At 44.2% G+C, this 11,135-nt stretch overlaps 2 protein-coding genes across 4 annotated transcripts in view; both read left to right on the plus strand.

Moving 5' to 3' along the window:
• The first annotated feature begins 428 nt into the window (after positions 1-428).
• Positions 429-2,944, plus strand: ctxn1 (cortexin 1). Of its 2 annotated transcripts, none has more exons than XM_076991361.1 (2): positions 429-592; positions 1,421-2,944. In XM_076991361.1, the coding sequence occupies exon 2, from the start codon at positions 2,198-2,200 to the stop codon at positions 2,462-2,464; it is 267 nt and encodes an 88-aa protein (XP_076847476.1). In that variant the 5' UTR covers positions 429-592; positions 1,421-2,197; the 3' UTR covers positions 2,465-2,944. The 2 variants fall into 2 exon arrangements, with proteins under 2 accessions (XP_076847476.1, XP_076847477.1); XM_076991362.1 differs by having other exon boundaries at positions 2,107-2,944.
• A 3,289-nt stretch (positions 2,945-6,233) lies between these two features.
• cers4b (ceramide synthase 4b) overlaps positions 6,234-11,135 on the plus strand; it is an 8,125-nt gene continuing 3,223 nt past the window's right edge. Inside the window, exons 1-6 of one of the 2 annotated variants that reach the window (XM_076991281.1) lie at positions 6,234-6,732; positions 7,267-7,503; positions 8,627-8,744; positions 10,043-10,161; positions 10,284-10,341; positions 10,787-10,837. In XM_076991281.1, the coding sequence (XP_076847396.1) occupies positions 6,530-6,732; positions 7,267-7,503; positions 8,627-8,744; positions 10,043-10,161; positions 10,284-10,341; positions 10,787-10,837 (786 nt within the window). In that variant the 5' untranslated portion in view covers positions 6,234-6,529. Of the gene's footprint in view, positions 6,733-7,262; positions 7,504-8,626; positions 8,745-10,042; positions 10,162-10,283; positions 10,342-10,786; positions 10,838-11,135 lie in introns of both variants that reach the window. The other variant, XM_076991282.1, reaches the window with a different exon arrangement.

Genomic DNA, 11,135 nt, shown 5'->3' on the forward strand with positions numbered 1-11,135 from the left:
GCAAAGCATTTTAATATTAATGGACATTGCATTAATGACATGTAACTGTTGGTATTGCCAGTTTTCTCTACGGCAGCAATAAAGCGAGGAAATTCAAAGAAAAAGAACTGATATCCACACTCTCGGGACTTTAGAACCACATTGAATGAATGATATATGACATAGTGAGGTGAGGAAATAAGCTACCTATTGCTTGTTTATTAGTTTGTTATTTTGTGCCATTACCACGGCATTTGTGAATTCACCAAGAGAAAACACACACACATATACATATATATATATATTATATATATATATATATTATATATATTATATATATATATATATATATATATATATATATATATATATGAGGAGAATCACAATGATTGTGATGGCTTAAAATACTGAGCTTAGTTGCGTGTCCAGTGTTCGTCTTGGACAGATGTCCCCACTACGCGCCTGCAGTCTAGCCAATCGGGTGCTGTGCGCGTGAGAAACGTTATAGAGGGCGCGTGGTGAGGTGCAAACGCGAGTGCCAACACCAAACACTGCGCGCGCGGATCCCGGACAGTCGAAATGAAGCAAAAAGCCGTTACACATACCTGGATAGGTGAGTAAACATCTTTTAATGCAAAAGTTCAAATCTTTAGAATGAAGTAAGCCGGCGCGCATTTAGGAGGATGCTCTCAGATTTTGTACTTTATATTCAGATGTAAGAAAACGGATCTTATAGTTTTTACAATACATTATTCAGAGCTTTGCCAGTTTTGTGTTGTGTTAGTATCTTATCAAATACTGTAACAGAAGACAAACTGCTGTAAGTTACACAATGATTTATGTGTTGCTTACGAACATGTAACTAGTTGGCTCAAAAAAACCTCAGAATTAACCTGGTGGTTTTTTCATTGTCTTCGTTCTCAAAATATCTGAGATTGAATAATTCAGTTTTGTCTATCCGAAATCATGTAACCTCTGATGTATGTCAGTTTTTCATTTTTCATGGGTGAGAATCTGAGAAATCTCCTAAAAAATTTTAAATTATTTAGTCATAGCATATTGGGGTTTTTTTAATCACTGTTTAAATCATTCCTAGTGTTGCCCATGTCTTTGTTTGCAAATATAAAATAAATATAACCATATAAACATATTTACTAAACATAATTGCATAACTGCACAAATAAAAACGGCTCACGATGGATTATTGTAATCACCAGACTGCTGATTGCATCCATAACTGATGTAAGGTATAGTTTTTATGACCCCCCCCCCCCCCCCCCCGGCTTTGTTAAGCGAAGCCCCTGAGACACTAGTTGGATAGCGATCTGCTGACCGTATATGGAACTATTCAAGTGCCTTTATTAAGTTTCTATAGCGATGGTATTCTATAGGCACTTGGTATTGTGCTGATGTCCACACACTGTTTCATCTTGTCATCCAGGAGAAGCAACTTATGAAAGTGAACTACAGCAGGAGAAACCAAGTAAATCTGGCATGGAAAGTCTCGAGCGCAGTGGACTTGAGAAATAATGTTTTGCATCTGTTTGTTCTAAGAGAAACGTATAGGTCTGTCTGACATGCAAATCCAATTCCGAGCTGTCGACGAACCTCCCCCTTTTCTAACCGACCTGAAGTTCTCTCCGCCCACTTTGCTTGGGAGCAATATTATTTACTAGCATTGCTTGTCTCTTTTATGTGGTAGATATTGATCGAGGGTTTCTTAAGATTAAAATCAATCAGGTCCTTTGCTTCCTCTTCCGTTCCAGACAGGACCAGATGCATTTCGCTCGGTCTACTTGAGTTAACCTTGTCTACTTGAGTTAACCTTGCCCCTGTCAAACCCCAAGGTGATAATTATCTTGCTTGGTCAAAGAGGGACTGAAGATGTCACGTGTGCAATTAGGTACGAGTGAGCACGAGCTCAGTGCGTGCATCATTGGCTATGCCACTGGTGCTTATTACCCGTTCAGATGTCACGATTCTGCAGCTGTAGTTGCAGTGTGACACAACCTGGACAACCTGCGTCCGTGACAAAGTCACGGTGTCTCTGGTAGCTGCCTCTACTATGTCAGTCAAAGAAATGTAGCCCGTCTGGCTTTCAGTGGGTTTGTTGTTTTCTTCCCTGAGCTTCCCGGGATTTGAAGATGCCTTCCTGACTTGTTCCTGACGCATTAGCCCGTATGACCGTCGCTCCCCTGGGATTTCTGTCCTCGGCAACATGAGTGAATCCGCCCTGCTGAGGTACGAGCTGCCATCACCAGGCGCGGCTCCTGGCCCCGAGGTCACGGCCGGGCTGCCCTCGGTCCCCGACAGCGAGCAGAGCACGGCCCTGTGCTTCGTGGGTCTCCTGCTGGTCCTGTTGGTGTTCCTGCTGGTCCGATGTTTCCGCATCCTCCTTGACCCTTACAGCAGCATGCCGGCGTCCTCGTGGACCGACCACAAGGACGGGTTGGAGAGAGGGCAGTTCGACTACGCTCTGGTGTGAGGAACTGGGGAGAAGGGATGTCCATATCTCCAGAACACCTCCTGATGAACAGACTTGCAGATCACATGACCTCACTATTGACTGACGCTTCAGTGGGGTATAATTAAATAAAACAAAGATGAAGTGACCTCTTCTAAATAGGACCTGTTGGGACTAATTTGCACTTGGTTGTTTTTGTATAACATTCTGTAGTAATTGCAAGTCAAGTAGTAGTAATGTTTTGGTGCATATTGTGACAAACTGTGTAGAGGAATTCTGTTCAGGATTTGTACGTTCAGGAGTTTGTCTTGATTTATGCGTATTGTGTCCAAGATTGTGAACATATCTCAACATATCTCATATACTGAATGTTAAGTTTCCAGATTTTACCGTCTTCATGTTGCTCACAACTGTTTTATTGGTTAGCCAATTGTCTCCCAATTGTATATTAAATTGTATGTGAAATTTATAAGTTGCATGTGTGTTTGCTGTAATTAATTCTTAATTAACATAATTGTTATGAATTTATTACATTATTTATTGTAAATAATTTGCTTTTGTTTAATTCTAAAAGACTTTGGTATATTACAGTGACTCCTCATAGCATTTTGAAGCAACCATCATTCCATTACCTTATGCTGGAAAATGGGTTGCTGATAATCTGAGAACTTGTGCCTTTTTTATACTTCAGGAAAGGTTTCCTTTTAATCTGAAAATCCACACAGTCACACCTCCACCAGCTCAGGACGGGGGGGTCGACTTCTTCCTACCGTGCTTTGGAAATTTTGTATATATTTATTGAGCAAGACAGTAAACATTTGGTCAGTAAACATTCTTGCAGGTCAGTCTTTTGTCATTTTTGTGGATTGATTTTTGTTTGTTTGTTTAGAAACAGTTCGGATGTCCAGGAATGAGGTCAGTTTAGGAAGACAAAGCGGTCAAAGAGTCCATGTCCCTAAACATCATCTTACTGCAAATCATTTCATCAAAGTTTATTACCGGGACAGGGTTTCAGCCAGAGCACCACAGACGTGATAAACGTCTTCACCAGCCGTCGCGGTGACATCTAGTCCACCGTCTCGCTCTCCTGGCAATATCTAGACATCCATTAGTACACAACAACAATGCAGCAAGGACACATTGATTTAGACTGCTGCTCTGTTTTTGGAAAACAAGGCCTATTGTTACAGAGGTCTGTATTCATTTAAATCTGAGGTATGTGGGCCCAAATGCAGGAACTGAAATTTTCCTTTTTCTCTTCTCTTCTATATCATGAATCAGTTAGAAGTGCTGACAAGAAGACCATATGGGCGGTTCTCTGGTTTTCAAGCAGTGAAGCCCATTTGTCAAACTGTTGGTGTTGTAAATATACATACAAGACCACAAGACAATAAAATCTCCTTCCCATCAGTGGTAACACGCCAGCTTTGAGTTAAACGAGGTGTGTTAAAGGGGTTGGAACTACACCCTACAGCCAGGGGTACAACCGCTTCTGTAGTCACGGACATGACGTAGCTCACACGGGAGAACAGGATGTGTCCGTCAACTCCACCTCTGTTCATGTTCACGGTTAAGCGTTCGATCCTTTTATTAACTTATATACCTGAATGTCAGGTTGTTGTGCATGATCCAGGCGGATTTAATAGACAAGCGCACAGAGGACTCTTTAGGAGAAACACAATAATTGATTAGACAATTGATTACAGGTGGTGCTAAATCTCAGTGAGAGCCAATTGATTAGGACTGCAGAGTAGAGGACATGAAATCCCCAGAGGCAGGGGGGGGGTCACATTAACCTGCAGACCAATCACAGCAAGGACAGACAGTGCTTATTAGTGAATCAGCCAATGATAACGTGAGGAGGAGCTGACCCTAAACAGGGTTACCACCACCTGATTTAAAAATCACACAGGTGGATACTGCACACTGGCCGTGCTGGGTCATTTAGAATCATATATGATGCAGTCAAGTGAGAATCATGTTAATCATATTTGAAATGCTTTATTCATTCATAAACATTAATATTACATTTGGAAGAACTCTCTGGTATACCTCAGACTAATTAACAAAGCACATTAATCTTTAAAGGTCTGGTGTTTGACATATGAGACCGTGGGTCCATGTTCGTCCATGAGTGGGTTTAAAACAAATGCAAACTAAAAAGTGTTTATCTGCAATACTTCTCCAAGTCTTTCACTCAAGACAACCAGAGACCTCTGAGTTTGATGGTAGGTTGCAGTATTTTTACTTGGTTTGATAACTTCTGGACTGGGATCTGTTGGAGACGCTCCTCTGGTTTAGGGATCACAGCCCGGATCACCACTGGGACAACGTATTACATGTATTGCGTTTATCTTCAATTCATGACTAATACCGCCCTCTGCTGGTGTTAATCGCTCATGGAATGTACTGATGCAAATTTCGCTTGTTGGATTGTTGAAGTACATGCAGTAACAGCTCGTTTCAGCGAAGACGAAATAAGTGAAATTACTGGAAAAGTTGCATTACTGAAATGTATAAAATAAAAATTCAATTATATTAAATTGAAAATTAGACATCAGATTACTTTGTCGATTAATGTCACAGACATAAAACACATAACGACAAAGTTTATAGGCCTACAAACTATAACCATTTAACGTTATAGGCTACTTGTAAGATCTGAATCTTCAACCGAAAGGAAATCAAAAATCTCTTGTTACCATAATAAACACAGGACAGTCGAACCATCACGTTATTATATTTTTCCGTATCAGCGTCAGATAAGTCCAGTAAACATGCTGGTTAAAGCGCCGATCGACAGCCAGACTTAGTGTACAAGAACAGCAAGACATTTCCAGTTACTCACTGGATCACCCCGTCTCTAATCTACCGAGAACTCACTGAACGCACATTTCAGCGACTGGAAATATAAGAATCATACTGCAAAACCTGCAGCACTGCCCAGCACCCGTACAGTGCTCAGCTGTGTTCATCCCGACTATTAAACCATCTTGGAATTAATTTGGCACTGGGGCTATTGCTGTGTAGCTGGATACATCCATGTTACGCTAAATGAATAATAAATAATCGATGTTAAGAGAGCCGGTCTCAAAGGAAAGCCTGGGTGCCTCGTTTCAGTTTTATAAAGTTGTACATAATGTATAACTGTTGTCTTGTTTAAGCCTGCAAACAAATAATGCAAAAGGCACTAGTGTCACCGGGAAAGGGTCAGTGGCCGAAGGACACACCCGTGAAAGTGCGTGTGTAATCTAGCATCAGGAATGCGAGGGAGAATCGGGGGCTCGTGAAGGAGGGAGTGAAATGCGTGATTGCGTCTCGTGCCTGTCTGCTCCTTATCGCCGCGTTTTCAAACGCCTCTTTATTCCTGATGGCACAAAACGCACCGCGCTGGCGAGCGCGCGGACAAAACGCAGGAGCGCTCGAAACGTGAGACGCCGGTCACGCTCACGGTGACCTGTTGATGCACGCACACAAAAGGGGGAAATGCCAAACACAGCCTGTGTGTGTTGTGTGTGTGTGTGTTGGGGGAGTGTAGCCAGACCTGATGGATGAGGTGGAGAATCACCTGACGGCGGTTCGATATAGTTTAAGGTTGACGTTTGAGGACGACAAAAGACATACCGGAATGATTTTTGAATAAAAAAAAATGAATTCCGTTTTCCATTCAGGGTTTGTTCACTGTGCGCTGAGAGACACAGTCCTCTTAAAGTTAAAGTTAATGGGATGTTAGTATTTTAGCCATGACAACCCAAAACAACAACGCAGTTTCCGTATTTGTGTTTTGTAATTCATTGGATGCCTCCGAGTACCTCATTTACTTTAATATGACACGCACTGCTGAATTTATTGAACACTTTCTGCTTCTCAGAACGGCACGCCCACAATGATCAGAAGAACATTAACCATTCCGCCTCCATCTACAGCATGACCGAGGACGCGGACGGGCGCAGCACGAGCGCAGCGCGAGCGCGTGTCCTCCGTCACTTTGCGTTCTCAGATTGTAACAGAGGCTGCTGCTTCCAGCGCGCCGTTACATCTATTCGACCTGTTTCACTTATTCTCTTATCATGTGAACATTAGTTAATGTATTTTGGCGGTTGCTCGACTAGTTTTTCTACGTTTGTATGGAAATCACCTGGAACAGGTGCGCGAGAGAAGAGGCGTCCTGTTTTTAACCCTGGTGACCGATTCCACGGCCGTCCGGTTCTTCCCCGCCATCACGAACCAGGCAGCGATCGCGTCCCGTCCCAGCAGTCTGTGGATCCGCCTTTGGGATCTACTAACAGGTAGACTACTTGATCATATTTATTCGTCATCAAATGAGCGAGAAAGTTAATGTTTAGGTCAATTCAAAATAGCCAGTCTATAGTAACCGTAAACAAATCCTAGACGTGTCGTAACCTGCAGGTGTTTCTAAAAAATAAACATTGTTCGCACGTGATATAAGAGAAAATGTACGGTACGATAACTATTTACTACTTGTATCCATGACGGTCGTGGCAATACGTCAGGTTTTTTTGACATGCAAGTGACATAATAGCTAAGGCGTCAAAAAGAACATTGCAGGCACGAGCCGTACCATGACGATATAGATTAGATTATATCTCTGGGGACAATGAATTCTCGTTTTTCTCTCAGTTTACATAAAACTGATTTTGGGTGCATAATCATCGGGGATGTTCTGCACAGACATGATTTTTGCCATAAAACACTAAAGTTGCACAGGTATAAAATTATAGAGGTATAAATCATACCGCGTATACCGATTTGATCAAGTTCACGTCAGATTCAGACACGTGTCAATCTCGCGCTGTAGACAGAAGTGACCGCGCGCGCTTGGCAAGAGGATTCGACCTTGGTTCGGTGCTCGCGCTCCCCTCTCGCGCCATGAAGCTGCTCAACGATTGGCTATGGAAGCAGGAGTACTGGCTCCCTCCGGGCATCACCTGGGAGGACATGGCACAGATAACGGGGTCTCCGAGCCCACTCCCCAGGGACCTGCTCCTCTCGCTGCCTCTGGCTGTGGGCTTCGTCGCTGTGCGCCACGTCTTTGAGAGGTGAATATTGACTTTACACTCAGTTATGGTGATGCGGGTTCAGAGAGGCCTGTTGTTGGATATTGTTTATGTTCAGACAACAGCTTCTAATTACAAAACCATGAATTTTCTGTATTTTTAGAAGGGTTGAGGCTCTCCAATCTGTACAGTTCAAAGAGTTTATGTGTCACCTTTCAATGAATTTACAATCAATAAAATAAGTCTACACCCTGAAGCATAGAATTATACATTTTAGTGGCTTCTCAATGCATTAACTTTGTTATAGTTGTTGCAAAGTATTCATAAATTGCTGCAGTAATATTGCTGTTATAAGATAATCCTTTATTAATCCCTCAGCGGGGAAATTTGCAAATGTATCAGTCAGTAGTACTGATATGACAAGAGTTGATATTTCATGTTTGCATATTTTTTGGCTTAGTCTATAAGCCATATGCTACTGTGTAAGTGCAGATTGTGCCTGATAGTTGTAAAGTGCTGGTGAAGTGAACTGTATACAGTGCTTGTGCATCTGTGGTCCATGTGGATGTAAAGTGCTGGTGAGTTGAACTGTACACAGCAGCTGTGTTACTGTGAGCCCGAGCTCAGGGGACTCAGAGAGGGAGAGTGTAAGAGAAGAAGAGACTCTGAATCAACAAACAGCAGCAGGCAGACGTACAGTAAGAGTGTGTGAGCGCACGTGTGTGTGTGTGTGTGTGTGTGTGTGTGTGTGTGTGTGTGTGTGTGTGTGTGTGTGTGTGTGTGTGTGTGTGTGTGTGTGTGTGTGTGTGTGTGACTGTTGCTGTGGCAGCTGATCATTGTAGTAACCTGAGAGTACAAATTCGTCATCTGATGATTTTGTGTCTCTCGCATGGTCTGTCCTCATCTCATCTTTCCTGCACCTAATTGATGTCATTTACACACAAGCACACACACACACACACACACCCTGACAACAACCTTGTAGAACATGTTCCATATGCAAATCCTTATCTCAGAATACATTTTTTTGTCTGTACAGGTCAAGCAGGCTATGTAAATCTATCCATACCAGTGGAAGACCATAAACGAGCGATAGCAAACATGGTGTGTGTGTGTGTGTGTGTGGGTGTGTGTGTGTGTGTGTGGTGCTGTCCCTCATCTTCAGGAGTGTGGCTGCTCCCCTGGGCAGACTGCTGGGAGTGAGAGACAGACTGTGTCTACGTGTCCCACCTGCCCCAGACCTGGAGACCTTTTACATCAGACACAGTAGACATCCAGCACTGGTGAGCTTAAAGAACACACACACACACACACACACACACACACACACACACACACACACACACACACACACACACACACACATACAATAAAAAATAAACAAAAGATCTCCACACTGTGAAGTCCTGGGTGGCTCTTCTCATTTTTTGTATGTAAAAAAATGTCCATAATTAATTGTAAGGGAAAATATTAATGTTTCCATGAAGTTAATTATGGAGATTTGTTTTGGTTACTCCACCAACTTTCACTGGTGTGTGGAGCTTCAGGGCTTAGAAGAGAGCGTAAGACAACCCCAACGAGGTCGTCAGGACTGTTAGCGCTCTTCTGTGAGTTCGGCGGCTACGCTCTCCCACACCGCGTCTCCGGCAGGTCCTGTGTGAGACACGTGTTCACCGCCGTAGCTCCCGGTGGTTGAGGAACAGTGGGGGTGGTGTTTGGGGGCGGAGCTGTTTTTTTGTTTTTCACACGGTGAGAGAGATGAGAGATGTTCCCTGAGAGAGTTACAGGAGTGGAGAACAAGAGTGGAGAACAACGACGAACAAAGCCTGGATTTCTAACTCCACCAGTGTTCAATTACAGTTTCACCACAGTTTCACCACAGCTCTGGGTTTTACCCACATTCATCCCACATGTCTCAGCCTTCAGCCATGGGCTGAAGGTTACAGGACCCGTAGTCCACCATTACTGTACCGCCATTAGCGTCTTCGAGGATTCAGTCTTCCTTTTATTTAAAAAAGTAATGGCAGAAATATAAAAGAAATATTCCAGATACACTGCTAATTTCAATTATCTGCTAAATTGCCTAGTTTATTTCAGCAGTGTTGTCAGATGTAGTGAAGAGGGTTGTGATGATGACATGCTGACTAAACTCCACGGGCCAACGCAGGGCTCTCCAGTCACGCCGGGGGTTCAGGTCATAGCTGGTTTACATATCAGAACTTGATGACATATAACTACCACAGGACGACATGATAATAATGTGACATGATAATCACAAGATTTACACAAGACCTGGGCTGTTCCTGCACCCCATGTCTGCCCTGGTGCCTTCTCTTTCTCATGGGCTTGATCAGCAGATATTTCCCCCTTTTAAAGTGGTTATTTCCCTGTTTCTGGCAACCAGTTACACAACCATAAACACAGCAACTAAACATAGCAACTGTCTATTCAGTCATGCTGGGCACTTGGAGCTTCTCTCCAACCCCCCCCCCCCCCCCCCCCCCCCCCCCCTCCAACACACACAACTTTCTCTTTTTTCTCTGTCTGTTTATTTTTCTTTTTTCTGGGATGTGTCATTCAGAATGAGGTCCTCAGTCTGGCCAGGCAGAGCGGTCTAACCCAGACACAGGTGCAGGTCTGGTTTCGCCACCGACGAAACCAGGACAGGCCCAGCAACACCAAGAAGTTCTGTGAAGCCAGGTGAGTCCTGGGGCGGTCGTAGACCGAGAGGGACGCGGGTTTGCCTTGAAGCCCCGTGAACGCGTTAACGTGACGGCAGCCATGCTGTGGTCGGCTCTAATGGCGTCGTCTTTGCCTTCCAGCTGGAGGTTTGTCTTCTACTTAACGGCCTTCTCTGCTGGACTCGCGTCTCTCATCGATGTAAGTGTCCCCTACACCGCCGTGGTGCGGTCGGCATTTCGGCAATAGCGTCCTGTTTGCATTTGTGTGCTAGTTCAGGCGGAACAGAACACAACATGCAGCTTTTTTTTTAAGTATTTGGCTGTGGGTTCGAAGTGGGAGGATTTATTCAACGATTTGGCTCTGCTGAAAGCGAGCGAAGAGAAGAAAAGGCCTCCGATGGTGATGAAAGGGTGTTAGTTATTCTGAAGAGGATCAAATATCAGCATCTTAAGTCTCCAGGGGAGAGCCCCGTCCACAGCTTTCACACCACAATCCGCTTTGTCCTCGTTTACAAGGAAGTGATTTTCAGAGTTCTTGCGCTCTGTGATGTGTGAGCTCTCCCCTGTCCTGTTTCTGTACGAGACTGTGAGTGCGTGGTGTACGGGAGCGTGTCACCTGACTACACCCTTCCTCTTCCTCACAGACCCCTTGGTTCTGGGATCAGACAGAGTGCTGGAGAGGCTACCCCCAACAGGTGCGCACGCCGTGAGCATCCGTGGGAGTGTGATCACGTGTCCGTGTCTCTCAATGCCCGTTGTAGGTTCACTGTGGCCAAATTTGATAAGATCTCTCATGGAAGCTGATATGGGCTCTCCCTCACACGCCCAGCCAATCACCATCAAGCGCGTGAAAAATACCACAGCGATTGATTCATCACGTTCTTTCAAACACCTTCGCTTTATCTACTCCAGAGTCTCACACTCCGATTCCCTCTCAAACTCTCGTGATCTCGTCTCACTACTACCACTGCTCTTCCTATCCGTCCTGACGTC

This window comes from Brachyhypopomus gauderio, unplaced genomic scaffold (assembly GCF_052324685.1).
Source record: "Brachyhypopomus gauderio isolate BG-103 unplaced genomic scaffold, BGAUD_0.2 sc82, whole genome shotgun sequence".
Taxonomy (NCBI): Eukaryota; Metazoa; Chordata; class Actinopteri; order Gymnotiformes; family Hypopomidae; genus Brachyhypopomus; species Brachyhypopomus gauderio.